We start from the raw sequence: 18,386 nt of genomic DNA on the forward strand, positions 1-18,386 counted from the left end.
GTTTATTCAAATGAATGACCTTTACATATATTCAAGGTCACAGGGGCCGATGATATTTGGTCATTAACAGGCTGGGATGAAGGGCTACCAATTTTGTCAAAATGAATGACCTTCGCCCATATTCAAGGTCACAGTGGTCAATATATGTTTAAATCTTTAAATGACTTGTTCTGTATAACCAATAGGTCCAGGGTTATGATATTTTGCCAAAAGCATGCTGGGTTGGAAGACTTTAAACTCTGTTCAACCTAATGTCCTTGTTTGACATTCAAGGTCACAGGCGTCATATGTTTAAATCTTTTAATAGGCTCTTATGAATCAAACACTGATATTCTTCCCGTAGCTGCATTTTAGTCCACTTTAAAGATTACAAGTGTGAGATTAATACCAGGTGAGCAATTCAGGCCCATTGGGCCTCTTGTTACTATTGAATTGTTTAGGGTTAACGACACAAATTTTACTATTGAATTGTTTAGGGTTAACGACACAGATTTTACTGTTGAATTGTTTAGGGTTAACAAGACAGTTTTTACTATTGAATTGTTTAGGGTTAACAAGACAGTTTTTACTATTGAATTGTTTAAGGTTAACGACACAGTTTTTACTATTGAATTGTTTAGGGTTAACGACACAGCTTTTACTGTTGAATTGTTTAGGGTTAACAAGACAGATTTTACTATTGAATTGTTTAAGGTTAATGACACAGATTTTACTGTTGATTTGTTTAGGGTTAACAAGACAGATTTTACTATTGAATTGTTTAGGGTTAACGACACAGTTTTTACTGTTGAATTGTTTAGGGTGAACAAGACAGATTTTACTATTGAATTGTTTAAGGTTAACGACACAGATTTTACTGTTGATTTGTTTAGGGTTAACAAGACAGATTTTACTATTGAATTGTTTAGGTTAACAAGACAGATTTTACTATTGAATTGTTTAGGGTTAACAAGACAGATTTTACCATTGAGTTGTTTAAGGTTAACGACACAGATTTTACTGTTGATTTGTTTAGGGTTAACGAGACAGATTTTACTATTGAAGGGTTTAGGGTTAACAAGACAGATTTTACTATTGAATTGTTTAGGGTTAACAAGACGGATCTTTCTGTTTAGGTGCCCCAGTAAAGGATGGAGCTTCCGAGTCATCACTGCCAGGCGAACTCAATGGTGGGAAAACAGACATTGACGATAAAGTAGCCGACTTTTTAGCTGTAAGAAGTTTACTTTTGTCAGAGGTGAACTGTGTTGTTACAATAATTACTAGAATTGTTTTGCCATGCCTTATTTATGTCATGACAAACAAACTGTTTCCTATTGTCATTAAAGAGATTAAAATTAAAGAGATATAGAAGTGTAAGATCTAGTCAGGTAACCCACCAATACGACCATGGTGGCCATTTTATTTAACCTCCATATAACCATTCTAGTTTAAATGTTGGTATCTGCAAATTGTTTTAAAACAGCAATTAGTTAGCTAATGCAATAACAAAAAATGATCAATGCCAGCAGAATGTTATGCAAAACATGGTTTATTTGGACACTTGTGTTACAAAGATATTGGGAGCTTAAATATCTGTATGCCTAACCGGTACATCTAGGACATATTTTTGTTGGATTTTCAGGAAATTGATGCCTTGCCTGTGCCAGACGATGAAGAAGAAGATGAGGAAGAAGAAGAGGACCGCCCAAGCTGTATGGTAGAAATCCCTCCACCAAGCTTCAAACTCAATGTCAACCAGCAGAGCAGTAATGATCAGGAGCCACCAGCGAAGACTTACAGTAAAAGGGAAGAGTCAGCAAAAGAGATGGAGTCTAGATCCAAGTACAAGAGTATGTTTGTTAAGGGGGCATCAGAGTGCATGAGGCAGAACGAAAGCACTGAGGCCATGGCTAAGGAATCAAAGGCAGAGCAATGGCCAGAAGGTAAATCTAGAATGTTAGGCTTTGACCTCCTTAAATAGATTGGAATAACTTTTTTGTTTATTGACGGATAATGAAAGAAAGTAATATAACTTGATATTGAAGATGTAACAAAGTATTGATACGAGTTAAAAGCTGTAACATAGTATTGGTATGAGTTAAAAGATGTAACAGAGTATTGGTATGAGTTAAAAGATGTAACAGAGTATTGGTATGAGTTAAAAGATGTAACAGAGTATTGGTATGAGTTAAAGATGTAACAGGGTATTGGTAAAAGCTAAAAGGTGTAACAGGGTATTAATATGAGTTAAAAGGTGTAACAGGGTATTGATTAAGTTAAAAGGTGTAACAGGGTATTGATATGAGTTAAAGATGTAACAGGGTATTGATATGAGTTAAAAGATGTAACAGGGTATTGATATGAGTTAAAGATGTAACAGGGTATTGGTATGAGTTAAAGATGTAACAGAGTATTGGTATGAGTTAAAGATGTAACAGGGTATTTGTATGAGTTAAAGATGTAACAGAGTATTGGTATATGTTAAAAGGGGTAACAGGGTATTGATATGAGTTAAAGGTCTAACAGGGTATTTGTATGAGTTAAAAGATGTAACAGAGTATTGGTAGGAGTTAAAAGGTCTAACAGGGTATTGGTATGAGTTAAAGATGTAACAGAGTATTGGTAGGAGTTAAAAGGAGTAACAGGGTATTGATATGAGTTAAAGGTCTAACAGGGTATTTGTATGAGTTAAAAGATGTAACAGAGTATTGGTAGGAGTTAAAAGGTGTAACAGAGTATTGTTAGGAGTAAAAAAGTGTAACAGGGTATTGGTATGAGTTAAAGATTTAACAGAGTATTGGTATGACTTAAAGATTTAACAGAGTATTGGTATGAGTTAAAGATGTAACAGAGTATTGGAATGAGTTAAAGATGTAACAGGGTATTGGTAGGAGTTAAAGATGTAACAGGGTATTGGTAGGAGTTAAAAGATGTTACAGAGTATTGGTAGGAGTTAAAAGATGTAACAGAGTATTGGTAGGAGGTAAAAGGGGTAACAGAGTATTGTTAGGAGTAAAAAAGTGTAACAGGGTATTGTTATGAGTTAAAGATTTAACAGAGTATTGGTATGAGTTAAATATGTAACAGGGTATTGGTATGAGTTAAATATGTAACAGGGTATTGGTATGAGTTAAAAGTTATAATAGAGTATTGGTATGAGTTAAATATGTAACAGGGTATTGGTATGAGTTAAAAGGGGTAACAGGGTATTGGTATAAGTAAAAAGGGGTAACAGAGTATTGGTAAGAGTTAAAAGATGTAACAGAGTATTGGTATGAGTTAAAGATGTAACACGGTATTGGTATGAGTTAAAGATGTAACAGGGTATTCGTATGAGTTAAAAGGGGTAACAGGGTATTGGTATAAGTAAAAAGGGGTAACAGAGTATTGGTAAGAGTTAAAAGATGTAACAGATTGGTATGAGTTAAAAGATGTAACAGAGTATTGGTAGGAGTTAAAGATTTAACAGAGTATTGGTATGAGTTAAAGATTTAACAGAGTATTGGTATGAGTTAAAGATGTAACAGGGTATTGGTAGGAGTTAAAAGGGGTAACAGGGTATTGATATGAGTTAAAGGTCTAACAGGGGATTTGTATGAGTTAAAAGATGTAACAGAGTATTGGTATGAGTTAAAGATGTAACAGAGTATTGGTTGGAGTTAAAAGGAGTAACAGGGTATTGATATGAGTTAAAGGTCTAACACGGTATTTGTATGAGTTAAAAGATGTAACAGAGTATTGGTATGAGTTAAAGATGTAACACGGTATTAGTATGAGTTAAAGATGTAACAGGGTATTGGTATGAGTTAAGTAGGAGTTAAAAGGTCTAACAGGGTATTGGTATGAGTTAAAGATGTAACATGGTATTGGTATGAGTTAAAAGGTGTAATAGAGTATTGGTATGAGTTAAATATGTAACAGGGTATTGGTATGAGTTAAATATGTAACAGGGTATTGGTATGAGTTAAAGATGTAACAGAGTATTGGTATATGTTAAAAGGGGTAACAGGGTATTGATATGAGTTAAAGGTCTAACACGGTATTTGTATGAGTTAAAAGATGTAACAGAGTATTGGTAGGAGTTAAAGATTTAACAGAGTATTGGTATGAGTTAAAGATTTAACAGAGTATTGGTATGAGTTAAAGATGTAACACGGTATTAGTATGAGTTAAAGATGTAACAGGGTATTGGTATGAGTTAAGTAGGAGTTAAAAGGTCTAACAGGGTATTGGTATGAGTTAAAGATGTAACATGGTATTGGTATGAGTTAAAAGGTGTAATAGAGTATTGGTATGAGTTAAATATGTAACAGGGTATTGGTATGAGTTAAATATGTAACAGGGTATTGGTATGAGTTAAAGATGTAACATGGTATTGGTATGAGTTAAAAGGTGTAATAGAGTATTGGTATGAGTTAAATATGTAACAGGGTATTGGTATGAGTTAAAGATGTAACAGGGAATTGGTATGAGTTAAAAGGTGTAATAGAGTATTGGTATGAGTTAAATATGTAACAGGGTATTGGTATGAGTTAAAGATGTAACAGAGTATTGGTAGGAGTTAAAGATTTAACAGAGTATTGGTATGAGTTAAAGATTTAACAGAGTATTGGTATGAGTTAAAGATGTAACACGGTATTGGTATGAGTTAAAGATGTATCAGGGTATTGGTATGAGTTAAAGATGTAACAGGGAATTGGTATGAGTTAAAAGGTGTAATAGAGTATTGGTATGAGTTAAATATGTAACAGGGTATTGGTATGAGTTAAATATGTAACAGGGTATTGGTATGAGTTAAAGATGTAACAGAGTATTGGTTGGAGTTAAAAGGAGTAACAGGGTATTGATATGAGTTAAAGGTCTAACACGGTATTTGTATGAGTTAAAAGATGTAACAGAGTATTGGTATGAGTTAAAGATGTAACAGGGTATTCGTATGAGTTAAAAGGGGTAACAGGGTATTGGTATAAGTAAAAAGGGGTAACAGAGTATTGGTAAGAGTTAAAAGATGTAACAGAGTATTGGTATGTGTTAAAGATGTAACAGAGTATTGGTATGAGTTAAAGATGTAACAGGGAATTTGTATGAGTTAAAAGATGTAACAGATTATTGGTATGAGTTAAAGATGTAACACGGTATTAGTATGAGTTAAAGATGTAACAGGGTATTGGTATGAGTTAAACATGTAACAGGGTATTGGTATGAGTTAAAGATGTAACATGGTATTGGTATGAGTTAAAAGGTGTAATAGAGTATTGGTATGAGTTAAATATGTAACAGGGTATTGGTATGAGTTAAAGATGTAACATGGTATTGGTATGAGTTAAAAGGTGTAATAGAGTATTGGTATGAGTTAAATATGTAACAGGGTATTGGTATGAGTTAAATATGTAACAGGGTATTGGTATGAGTTAAATATGTAACAGGGTATTGGTATGAGTTAAATATGTAACAGGGTATTGGTATGAGTTAAAGATGTAACAGAGTATTGGTAGGAGTTAAAAGGTGTAACAGAGTATTGGTAGGAGTAAAAAAGTGTAACAGGGTATTGGTATGAGTTAAAGATTTAACAGAGTATTGGTATGAGTTAAAGATTTAACAGAGTATTGGTATGAGTTAAAGATGTAACAGGGTATTGGTATGAGTTAAAGATGTAACAGGGTATTGGTATGAGTTAAAGATGTAACAGAGTATTGGTATATGTTAAAAGGGGTAACAGGGTATTGATATGAGTTAAAGGTCTAACAGGGTATTTGTATGAGTTAAAAGATGTAACAGAGTATTGGTAGGAGTTAAAAGGTGTAACAGAGTATTGGTATAAGTTAAAAGATGTAACAGGGTATTGGTAGGAGTTAAAGATGTAACAGAGTATTGGTAGGAGTTAAAAGATGTAACAGAGTATTGGTAGGAGTTAAAAGATGTAACAGGGTATTGGTAGGAGTTAAACATTTTCTCCCATAGAGCCGGTGTCAGTCTGGCAGCAGACGCTGGATGACCACACCCAGTGTTTCTACTACTGGAACACTGTAACTAACGAGGTTACCTGGGAGATCACTGCTGAGTTCACTCAGTACTTGTTACTGCGCAAGGAGTACGATGAGAAGGTTGATCGACTCACCAAGGAGGGGCGCGTCAAACCGACTAAACCCAAACAGGACCAGTGAGTAAACTGATGATGTAGCAGTACATAAACAGTACTAAAGGTTAATACTCGGGTTAAAGGTTAATACTCAGGTTTTAAAGTTAATACTCAGGATTTAGATTAATACTCGGGTTAAAGGTTAATACTCAGGTTTAAGGTTAATACTCAGGTTAAAGGTTAATACTCAGGTTAAAGGTTAATACTCAGGTTTAAGGTTAATACTCAGGATTTAGATTAATACTCAGGTTAAAGGTTAATACTCAGGTTAAAGGTTAATACTCAGGTTTAAGGTTAATACTCAGGTTTAAGGTTAATACTCAGGTTAAAGGTTAATACTCAGGTTTAAGGTTAATACTCAGGTTTAAGGTTAATACTCAGGTTAAAGGTTAATACTCAGGTTTAAGGTTAATACTCAGGTTTAAGGTTAATACTCAGGTTAAAGGTTAATACTCAGGTTTAAGGTTAATACTCAGGTTTAAGGTTAATACTCAGGATTTAGATTAATACTCAGGTTAAAGGTTAATACTCAGGTTAAAGGTTAATACTCAGGTTTAAGGTTAATACTCAGGTTAAAGGTTAATACTCAGGTTAAAGGTTAATACTCAGGTTTTAAGGTTAATACTCAGGATTTAGATTAATACTCAGGTTAAAGGTTAAAACTCAGGTTTAAGGTTAATACTCAGGATTTAGATTAATACTCAGGTTAAAGGTTAATACTCAGGTTAAAGGTTAATACTCAGGTTTAAGGTTAATACTCAGGTTTAAGGTTAATACTCAGGATTTAGATTAATACTCAGGTTAAAGGTTAATACTCAGGTTAAAGGTTAATACTCAGGTTAAAGGTTAATACTCAGGTTTAAGGTTAATACTCAGGTTTAAGGTTAATACTCAGGTTTAAGGTTAATACTCAGGTTTTAGATTAATACTCAGGTTAAAGGTTAATACTCAGGTTAAAGGTTAATACTCAGGTTAAAGGTTAATACTCAGGTTTAAGGTTAATACTCAGGTTTAAGGTTAATACTCAGGTTAAAGGTTAATACTCAGGTTTAAGGTTAATACTCAGGTTTAAGGTTAATACTCAGGATTTAGATTAATACTCAGGTTAAAGGTTAATACTCAGGTTAAAGGTTAATACTCAGGTTAAAGGTTAATACTCAGGTTTAAGGTTAATACTCAGGTTTAAGGTTAATACTCAGGTTTAAGGTTAATACTCGGTTAAAGGTTAATACTCTGTTAAAGGTTAATACTCAGGTTAAAGGTTAACACTCGGGTTAAAGGTTAATACTCAGGTTAAAGGTTAATACTCAGGTTAAAGGTTAATACTCAAGTTTAAGGTTAACTTTAAGGTCAGTACCTAGCTTAAAGGTTAATTGGCAGCATAGCATTCCACCCTGTCACATTTTACTGACAATGTTGTTGTCATTATCATAATACTGAATAATAGGCAAACCAGATCCAATGTCCGTATCCAAATCGTACAATGCTGTGGTGGTCTTCCGTGGATGGATTCCTACACATGAAAAGTCATGAAAATTCAGGTAGAAATGGCTCGACTTGATGTTGAGAGATGTCTTTACTGAAATGGTTAAAATTGCCTGGAAGACAGAATTCTTCAATCTTTCTGAAATGAGATGCCGACAAAAGCCCATTCATTTACTTGTACCTATGTTTGTTTTAATCCTAAATTACTGGACAGAACATTTGCTTACATATTCATGTACATACATGTACACCACAGATTTTTGTAACTGAAATTTAAGTTTTTTTTGTCTCGCCACCACGAAGTAGCAGAATCGAGACTAAGGTGTTGTTTTTCTGGCGAGGGCGGCAAAAAAAAAATTGGGATCGTCTAAAACCATGAAATATAAGAAACTAAATCTCCATTGTTCAAAGACCTTTGTTCAATGTCACAAAGATCAAATGTGTTACAATCTTCAAACAACCTCTTCTGATAAACCATGAGCCTTAGGGTAATGATATGTGGCCAGAAGCTTGCTAAGAACAGGTCATTTACTTTCATTGTATTTTCCCCAGCCTATTGATGTTAAATGGAACTTTAGTGCTAGGCCACCCTCTCTCTTGCATACATACTGTACATGTATGAGTAGATATAATCTTTACCCTATTACCACTGTAGACCATAATGGACTCATCTAGATCAATGCATGGTAGAGTCTACTAAAGTTACATAGGGGTGAAAGGGTTAATGGGAAGGAGTGGTTGTAAATAATAATAATTTCCTTGTGTTCTAAAACTAAATTAGCTAGACTTGCCTGCTTATACAATTTTTGTGACTCTTAATGTTTTCTCTCAGTCCTGATAGCAGGACTTCAGGAACACCTAGACTGTTTGGTCCGGAGCTGCCATCTGGCATTGGTTCATCACTGGAAGGGGTCGACAACTCTGGAGTATCATCAACCTCTAGTTTTCTGAACCAGAAGAAAAGTAGTGGTATTCTTAAAAACACAGACCGTCAGCACTCTCCAAAACCAGACAGCACCAAGCCATCCAAGGCACTGTTGGTTGACGCTACTTACTTTAACAGTGACGATGACAGTGATAACAGCAGCAGTGAGTATGAAAGTGACGATCCTAAAACGTCAACCAAGAAAAACAAGGACGACTCGGACAGTGCTGAGGTAGAAATGGATCTCGATGACATTGATGCAGCCCTTGACATGGCATTTGACAGTAAAGAAGTCAAAAAGGTAAGTGTTGTAAAGCTTGTATTCTTTAACAGTTATAGATGACATGAAGAGTAATGTAGGACAAGAAGAGTAACACTGATGGCTACACAGGAAGATAACATAATTTTGTAAAAAGAAAATTGATATAGTGAACTATTAATAGTCCTCTCTTTGTGACAAAAAGACCTACACATTATTCTCACACATATAATGTCTAAAGAGGTATTGACACAAATTGAGGTTCTAAAGGACATGCATTCAGTGAATGTGATTAATTTCAGGGTAATGGAAAGTCACGATCAGTGTCTGGTATTGCTGATAATAGTTTGTATCTTGTTTGACCAATAGTTTAACTAAGTAAGGTAAAGTTGAATATCACTGAAGATATTGTTGAACATTCTGTGATATTATGGAATTTGTGGATGTTTTCTACACCAGTCTGATACCAAGAAGACGTCCAAGGAAGATCCTAAAGCTGATGTCAAAGAGAAAAAGAAGGAAGCCAAAGGAGTGAAACAGAAGAGCCTGGTGGATGAAATGAAGGAACAGGTCAGTCTTACACCACAGGACAAACAAAGTCTCAGTCTCCCTTTATCTATTTGTTAAAGCATATCTATCAACCTCTCAAAATCCTGTAGCTGTTGATGCTGCAATATCTGGTCGCGATGCCTAAGAACATGTCCAGTGTATGAAGCTAGGAGAATGTTACAGAATCTGCTTAGTTACTCCTGCTATGAACATTGAGTGGTAACGTCAGTTAACACCATCAGAACTCCAAATCTCTTCACTAGTCAAAATATCATGTAGTTTTGCCATATGACAGCAAAGGAATCTCTGTTGGTGCTGCATTGTAATATCCTACACATGAGATGAAATAGTGATTTCTGAAATGTTCGTCTCATTTTGCTTTTCTTGTACTTCATGTTTTGAATATATAATTTAATCCAAGCCACATCTCATACAGCAAAAATAAAACCACCACATTACAACTCGGATGACCAAATTTTTTCAAAACACATTGAAATTTGGGTAAATATGTGATTTGCTGTTACACTCAGTATAAAAATATTGTTGTCTTTTTGTCCATAAAAGGAAAAAACATGTACTAAAAAAAACCCCATATATTCCTAAATAATCCTCAAACATGTCACAGAGAAATTACAACAGTACCTTAACTTTTGGGAAATAAGAACAAACCTTATTGTTTAAAATGATTTTTTTTTTCACACTGGCAAAGATCTTTTCTAAATAGTAAATAGTTCATTCTAAGTGTGGACTTATCCAGGGTAAGAGAAAAGCTTGTCCAATCTGTACAGGTCCAGAAACGTCAGGAGATGGAGGCACGGATTGCAGCAAGGCGCAAAGCAGCAATTGAGGAGATGATGGCACGAGAACTGGAGAGGCGTGTTGGACCGCCAAGGAAAAGATCATGTGAGGAAGACCTCCCACAGACGGTGTGGGACAGCAAGAGGCCCAAGTCCTCAGACTTCAGAAAGAGAGAGCATGAACATGGTTCGTTAAATAACAAAGCCCTAGAGTTTCTCTTTCAACCTTAGGATGCAATTACCTTATATCCAATTACTGTTAGAATCGAATCACAATCTTTTTTTTATAAATTCAAAGTAAAATAGCTTAAACAACTTAGATGTGATTTTGTTCCACTTTGGTACAATGTGTAATGGTGTGAAGATACTTGTATTCTGTGATCATAAGGTACTCTCAAGTTGTGACAGATTTTTACAGACGTGATTTCATCAGTAGGTAATTTGCTGCCTCAAATTAATTTATGTTGTACTATAGCTTGATTTAAAAAAGATTTCATGGGGAGGGGAGAATTCTAGGATACAAATATTACAAACACTGATATCCCCCATTTCTAGTTCATCTCACAGTTGTGTGCTGGTCCTATGGCAATTTATTGCTGTATATTTACATTTGCTCTGCATCCTTCAATTGTAATACATTATGAAGGCAATTGTTGTTGTGAGACTATAACAACATTTGCCATTGTAACATCATCAATCTCTATTGTGAGGTCATCAATTTCATTGTTGTCAACGTTTACACTTAATTTGCTGTTCAAAAACTGTTCGAAATAACTAAATAAAGCATAACTACTCTATCAAAATGTGAATATAAATAATGAATATTTTAGCAAATATTGTTATGGTCCTATAACACATTTCTATTGCTTACAAACTTACATAAAGCCCTACTGATATAAGCTTGTCATCAATAGCAATGTTTGTTAGAGGACCATAACAACATTTGCTAAAACATTTATTGCTTAAGTATTTTATTGAGTATATGTTTATTGTTTATCTTGAGTGAGAGAAAAAATTCACAACTTCAACAGAACTTTTTTGGAGATAAATTGATCAGATTGTAATCTCTTTGTTATTGTATATTATAATTGTATTGGTGTTTTAATGAGATACTCTTTAAACTCCCAAACATTGGATATACACAGGATCACATCGGTCATCAAGTGAGAGGGACCACGACCGAGACTCAAAGAGGAAACATGACGACAGGAAGGATAAGAAAAAGAAAAAAGATGATAGGCATTCGAGAGATAGAGATGAAAAGGGAGATAAAAGGAAGGACAGAGACAAGGATAAAGACAAAGACGAGAAAAAGAAAGATAAGCATCGAGATCGTGATGAGAAAAAGAAAGAAAAGGATGGAAAGAAAGAGAAGGAGAAAAAGGAAAGTAAAAAGGAGGAAAAGAAGGAGAAGAAGGACGAAACTGAAGTAAAAGTAGAGAAAGTCAAAGAAGTTCTTAAGGTAGAGGAAGAAATTGTAAAGAAAGTCCCTGTTGTGGAGGAGCTTCCCCCGGAGACCGAGAAATTCCTGGAGAAAGCTATGGTCAAGTCTGAAGATCGGTTGAAGGAGGTTCAGCTGGCTAATCTCAAGGTAGGTCATGTGACAGTTTGTTGTCAAGATGGCTAAACTGATGAACTGAAATATATAAATATTGAATTGTAAAGGAATGTTTCTGATAAGCAGTAAGATATGTATCTGCAAGCTGAAAGTGATGAAATGACTTACATACCACCTTTTAGGTAAAGCAGGGGTATACAATAAATATTTTGTCAGCGTGTCCATTGGTGTAGCTGTCCTGGTAAAATAGGTAGTGGACAAGATATCTTGTACATGTACTGATGTACTTAAACTATATCTACACCATAGTATGGCATCAAGTTCTACACCCAATCAGATTTTGGTAGTAATCAGCCTAGGTTAAAGGGTCAAAATTCAAACTTCACTATTTGCGACTTTTGAAGTAAAACTTGTGCAGAAGATATCTTACAAGCTCAAAAGATTTAGATTAAAACATAGTATGGTAATGTTGAGTTCTTAACCTGATTAAATTTTGGTAGCTAAATATAAGCTTGAAAGATTTCAATATATTGTATTGATGTAAGATTTCAATATATTGTATTGATGTAAGAATTCAATCTATTGTACAGATGTAAGAATTCAATCTATTGTATTGATGTAAGAATTCAATATATTGTATTGATGTAAGAATTCAATCTATTGTACAGATGTAAGATGTCAATATATTGTACAGATGTAAGATTTCAATATATTGTATTAATGTTAGATTTCAATATATTGTACAGATGTATAAGATTTCAATATATTGTACAGATGTAAGATTTCAATATATTGTACAGATGTATAAGATTTAATATATTGTACAGATGTATAAAATTCAATATATTGTACAGATGGAAGATTTCAATATATTGTCAATATAAGATTTCAATATATTGTATTGATGTAAGAATTCAATATATTGTACAGATGTACAAGATTTCAATATATTGTATTGATGTTAGATTTACAAGATATTGTACAGATGTATAAGATTTCAATGTATTGTATAGATGTAATATTTCAATATATTGTACAGATATATAAGATTTCAATATATTGTACAGATGTAAGATTTCAATATATTGTACAGTTGTATAAGATTTCAATGTATTGTACAGATGTTATATTTCAATATATTGTACAGATGTATAAAATTCAATATATTGTACAGATATAAGATTTCAATGTATTGTACAGATGTAATATTTCAATATGTTGTACAGATGTGTAAAATTCAATATATTGTACAGATGTAAGATTTCAACATATTGTACAGATGTAAGATTTCAATATATTGTACAGATGTAAGATTTCAATATATTATACAGACGTAAGATTTCAATATATTGTACAGTTGTATAAGATTTCAATGTATTGGACAGATGTTATATTTCAATATATTGTACAGATGTATAAAATTCAATATATTGTCAACATAATATTTCAATATATTGTACAGATGTAAGATTTCAATATATTATACAGATGTAAGATTTCAATATATTGTACAGTTGTATAAGATTTCAATATATTGTATTGATGTATAAGATTTCAATATATTGTACAGATGCAGGCATCTGAGTTAGCTGACCTAGCACTCAGCAAGCTGGAGTTTCTTGAAGTGACAAAGAAAGGCCTTTCAAAACTTCAGATACTTCTGATAGAGCTGGAGGTAAGATTATTGATATAATAGGTTCATTGAGTCTTGTGTTAGTCAGCCATATGAGCTAGAGTATAAGGATAGCACCTTATAGGTGTGTTGTTTCTGTCACTGTAGCTGGTCTCATACACCATCATAGCCCGTCCAGTGTCAGTTAGCACAGGTTTGACACCTGCAAAGTACATCAACAATCAAATTTGTGAGAACTGACAACTGCATATAATAAGTTTCAAAATCCAAGGGTTCCTGTCTCGACTACTTACCTTTTCTACACCGATGGCATATGTCATGACAAAATTGTAGTCCCATGCTTGTTGATTAGTTACAGTTATAAGGAATAAACCAGCTGCTAGGCTTATAACCATCTTTAAAGATTACAGAGGATTGACAGCAGACTTCAAAGTCAGTAATTTTTACTGTTATGCTGGTGTGCAATTCTTTTGATTACAATGAAGGGACACCTGACTTCAAAGTCAGTAATTTTTACTGTTATGCTGGTGTGTGATTCTTTTGATTAGATTGAAGGATCAAACTATTCTATTTCTATCACCCACAAGGTGTCAGTGCAGAGTCTGACTTATTCCAGGAGTGTTAGAGAAGACATGTGTGTTGAGAGAAGAACTTTTGATTATAGATGTCGTTTAAACAGGCTGAAAAGAAATGTTGCAATATTGTTCATCTCAGAGAGACTCCTTTCCTTTGTGAAAATATTGATTGTTTGTGGAGGGCGGAAAAATAGAATTGAAAAAATAGTTATATTTTCAGACAGAAAATGTACGAATTTGCAAATTATTTGTATATTCAGATAGAGAATGAAAGAAATTTCAAAATATTTGTATTTTCAGACAAGACATCAGGACTGGCAGGCAGGTGGACTGAACACAGAGTTCTTTGTAGCCAAACTTGAGGAGGCAAACTGGCAACTCCAGCAGTACGAGCAGAGTGCAGCGCCCCCTGGCTGGACGTGTCACTGGGACAGGTACGGCCATCTTGTTTTCTCTACTCTCTTCTGCATCCTCATTTGTGCTGCCAAGTATGGACCTCCTTCCCATCCCGACACCAGTCTACCAAAAATGATTCCTTAGTTTGGGGATAAATTTACATAAAGAAAAATGGGAATATAACGTCTTCCAACACCTTGCTTGGTTTAGTTCGCCTGATTGTTCTGTGTCATTATAGAACCTTCACGCACTATAAAGAAGGGCTGACATGATATCGGATAAATGAATGCGAAAAAAAATAATGTTTAAGAATAAAAATAAGAAAGACACCCAACATTATTTCTGGTCCATACTTGAATGCATTGTGTCAACATTTGGACAGTTAGACTCACTGCCATGTTTGATAGCACTGGAGAAAGTGTTAAAACTGTCAATCTTTGGCTGGAGTTCAAAGGTTATAGACCCATGTGAAATGTGCAGGACCTTTGTTTCCATGACAACTGATCATAAGACTGTCAGATATTGTTTCCATGGCTACGTAAACAATGGATCCAAGAGGAGAAAGAGAAGAAATTGATTCTTGAAACTGGTTTGTAAGGATAAAAGGTAAGTACAGCTGGTTACACATATTTCATTTGTTACATGTTATCAAACTAATTCAATGACTTGGTGGGGGAAACTGTAAATATTTTGAACTTATGTTGACGTCAGTCATTACTTAATGAGATTCTTTGGGAAAAAATAGTTTCATTGTCTCTAAAACTTTTCACAATAAAATTGAATAAATTTCAAATAAAAAGCTTTTGCACTTTCCAAATGGTTAAAGTAAAGAATACTTCCCTAAGACCTGAGTAATCGATGTTGTCAGTTAGCCTTAATTGTGTAGAAAGAATCTCTGGCCAGGGGGATAAATGTATAAACAAATGGTGTACTTCCACATCAATATAAGGTCAAACACATCGTGATAAACAAAAAAATAAGTCTATTTAAAAGAAGCTGTGGTATCGTATTTCAACTCAATTTCTTTCCAGAATTCTTCCAAGTTTTTCTCAAAATCCAATATGTATGGTTCCTTCATGTATTTGGCTGAAAATTGCATTCTTATTTTAAGGATTACTATAAAACAGACTTACAATACATTAGTGTGGTTGTTAATATTTTCTCTATCTTTACAGTATGTGACTGGCATCAACAAAAGTTTATTGTTAAAGAGAAGAAGTAACATCTTAAAGAAAGTTTCATTTCACTTCTGTCTTTTCATTCCATGTCATTGTGTATTTCCTTTCTCCTGTCTTTTCATTCCATGTCATTGCGTATTTCCTTTCTTCTGTCTTTTTAGTCACCCCTGGGGGAACCCCAGTGTGGACTATTTGAAATTTCTGTTTCAGTTCCAGATTTTGACATCTGTTGCCTATCACTCTGAAGAGCTTTCGTGTGTTTGCTTCTTTCGGAATATACCAGGCACTAATTACAAGCTCTTGGATAAATCAGATATACATTTCTTTTTCAAACAGGAATAACAAACAACCTGAAGGCGTTCCAAATTTCACACGGGAATTACATATAACCTTAAGATGTTCCGAGTATGAATCAGGCACCTTTGAGGTTCACGAAGGGGTAGACTGTTATTAGCTCACCTGGCACGAAGTGCCAAGTGAGCTAATGCCGTGGTGCGGCGTCCGTCGTCCGTCCGTCCGTCCGTCCGTCCGTCCGTCCGGCGTCCGGCGTCAATATTTTACTTTAAACGACTTCTTCTTAATAACCGAAAGGCCTAGGGTGATGATATTTGGCCAGAAGCAAACTGGGATGAAGGGCTACCAAGTTTGTTCAAATAAATGACCTTCATTTATTTTCAAGGTCACAGGGGTCAAATATGTTAAAAACTTTAAACAACTTCTTCTGAATAACCAAAATGCCCAGGGTGATGATATTTGGCCAGTAGCATGCTGAGATGAAGGGCTACAAAGTTTGTTCAAATGAATGACCTTCACCCATATTCAAGGTCACAGGGGTCAAATATGTTAAAAACTTTAAACAACTTCTTCTCAATAACCAAAATGCCCAGGGTAATGATATTTGGCCAGTAGCATGCTGAGATAAAGGGCTACAAAGTTTGTTCAAATAAATGACCTTCACCCATATTCAAGGTCACAGGGGTCAAATATGTTAAAAACTTTAAACAACTTCTTCTGAATAACCAAAATGCCCTGGGTGATGATATTTAGTCAGTAGCATACTAGGATCAAGGGCTACCAAGTTTGTTTAAATGTATGACCTTGAATCATATTCAAGGTCACAAGGAGCAAATATGTTTAAAATATTTCAACAACTTGTTCTGAATAACCAAAAGGCTCAGGATGTTGATATTTAGTTAGTAGCATATGCTGGGATCAAGGACTACTATGTTTGTTAAAGTGAATGACTTTGACTTATATTCAAGGTCACAGGGGTCAAATTTGTTTAAAATCTTTAAACAACCTCTTATGAATAACCATGGGTCCCAGGATGTTTATACTTTGCAAGTTGCATCCTGAGATGAAAGGCTATACAATGTGTTCAACATAATGACTTTGTTCGACTTTCAATCACAGGGGTGAAATGTTTTGAAAAAAATTAACAGGGTCTTTTAAACGAATTTTAATCATAAATACTGATATTTTGCCTGTAGCTTTATTTTAGATCACTTTTAAAGTTACAAGTGTGAGTTTTATACCAGGTGAGCGATGTAGGCCCATTGGGCCTCTTGTATTATGGATTGCTGTTGATTGATTTAGATATTTTATGTCTGACCATCGACTATCGTAAATATTCGCATATAGTGTGCACATTTTTAAGGAAAAATGAAAATGTCAATAAAGGGGTGCGCAGATACTCACAATCCAAAACCAGTCCTTGGTCGCAACCATTTGATTTATCGCGAATTTTTCTGGGATTTTCGGAAATGTTTTGAAATATGCTTGCAGCAATAAACTGTTGACATTCGTTGAATAACTCCTGATTGCATTGTCTATTTAACCATTTTGAAAAATTGCAAGTTTAAGTCATATTATACAATAGAATCTGATAAAGAAACTCCAGTAAAATAGGCCCAACTTTTAGGTACCATACCACGTATGGGGAAACATAACGAAGAATTGCATCATAATAAGCTAAGCACTCTGGGGTTAAAATGCCGTTCTTGGGTAAAATCATGTTGAACTATTTAATCTTGACAGTAGGAATGTGCCAAATTGACATGGGGAAAGTGGCGAAGTTTGCAAGTTTGTGTAGGCGTAGTACGAAGTTAACGAAGCCATGTAACAGATGATTTTAATCAGATTGAGAGTCTAGGTCACTTGATACTATTTACCGGCAGGAACTCACAATGTCACAAACATGCGAATTGAACTGATAATAATAAAAGTTCGAGTTTGAAAAATAAATATTAACGAGCTCAAAACAGGCAAAAACATTTCGATCTTTTCTTTTCAAAGAAGAATTGCTGAAATCACAATCGTTTTGTGTTTTTCATGTCTCGTGAATTTGGCTGTTGGAGGTCCTTATCGGGCCTGTTTGACTGCTTTTAACAAAGCGTACACACTCTGCTGATAGGCCTATCGATGTCCGATTCAGTCAGATTTGCGGACGATCAGAAAACTACTTTGAATCGTGTATTTTATAAAAAAAAAGTGAAAGATTTATCTGTATGTAAGATTGAATCTTTTCTGTTGAAACACAAACATATCGCAGCTCCCAAAATACACACACATACACTACACACATGCATCTTGCACACAGAGGAGGCCGTCCCTAAATGACCTTAGCTGTTAATAGGACGTTAAACAAAATCAAACAAACAAACAAACTTTTCTGTTGTGAAAACAACATCGTTTTATTCCAATTACCTGTTCTGCCCATGCCAGGTGGCAACAGTTCATTCCCATTTATCCAACTTTTTGAAAAATAGGTACTACAGGTAAAAAGTTTGGGTTGGATAAGTGGGAATAGGGTATATTGTTAAAACAACAAACACTAATTGGAGCTTGGGTCAAGTGTTGGGTTAAAAATATGATACAGAAATTAAGTCCTTTTGGAAATGTGTATCTATA

General features: G+C 34.5%; 1 protein-coding gene across 1 annotated transcript in view; it reads left to right on the top strand.

Moving 5' to 3' along the window:
- The window catches only part of LOC110464840 (formin-binding protein 4-like), a 57,875-nt gene that overhangs the window by 8,356 nt on the left and 31,133 nt on the right, over window positions 1-18,386 (top strand). Inside the window, exons 5-13 of the mRNA XM_021520289.1 lie at window positions 1,116-1,213; window positions 1,625-1,925; window positions 5,944-6,142; window positions 8,439-8,832; window positions 9,250-9,360; window positions 10,128-10,323; window positions 11,282-11,727; window positions 13,265-13,369; window positions 14,203-14,336. Of these exons, the coding sequence (XP_021375964.1) occupies window positions 1,116-1,213; window positions 1,625-1,925; window positions 5,944-6,142; window positions 8,439-8,832; window positions 9,250-9,360; window positions 10,128-10,323; window positions 11,282-11,727; window positions 13,265-13,369; window positions 14,203-14,336 (1,984 nt within the window). The remainder of the gene's footprint in view (window positions 1-1,115; window positions 1,214-1,624; window positions 1,926-5,943; window positions 6,143-8,438; window positions 8,833-9,249; window positions 9,361-10,127; window positions 10,324-11,281; window positions 11,728-13,264; window positions 13,370-14,202; window positions 14,337-18,386) is intronic.

The sequence above is a fragment of the Mizuhopecten yessoensis genome, unplaced genomic scaffold (genome assembly GCF_002113885.1).
Source record: "Mizuhopecten yessoensis strain PY_sf001 unplaced genomic scaffold, ASM211388v2 scaffold11037, whole genome shotgun sequence".
Taxonomy (NCBI): domain Eukaryota; kingdom Metazoa; phylum Mollusca; class Bivalvia; order Pectinida; family Pectinidae; genus Mizuhopecten; species Mizuhopecten yessoensis.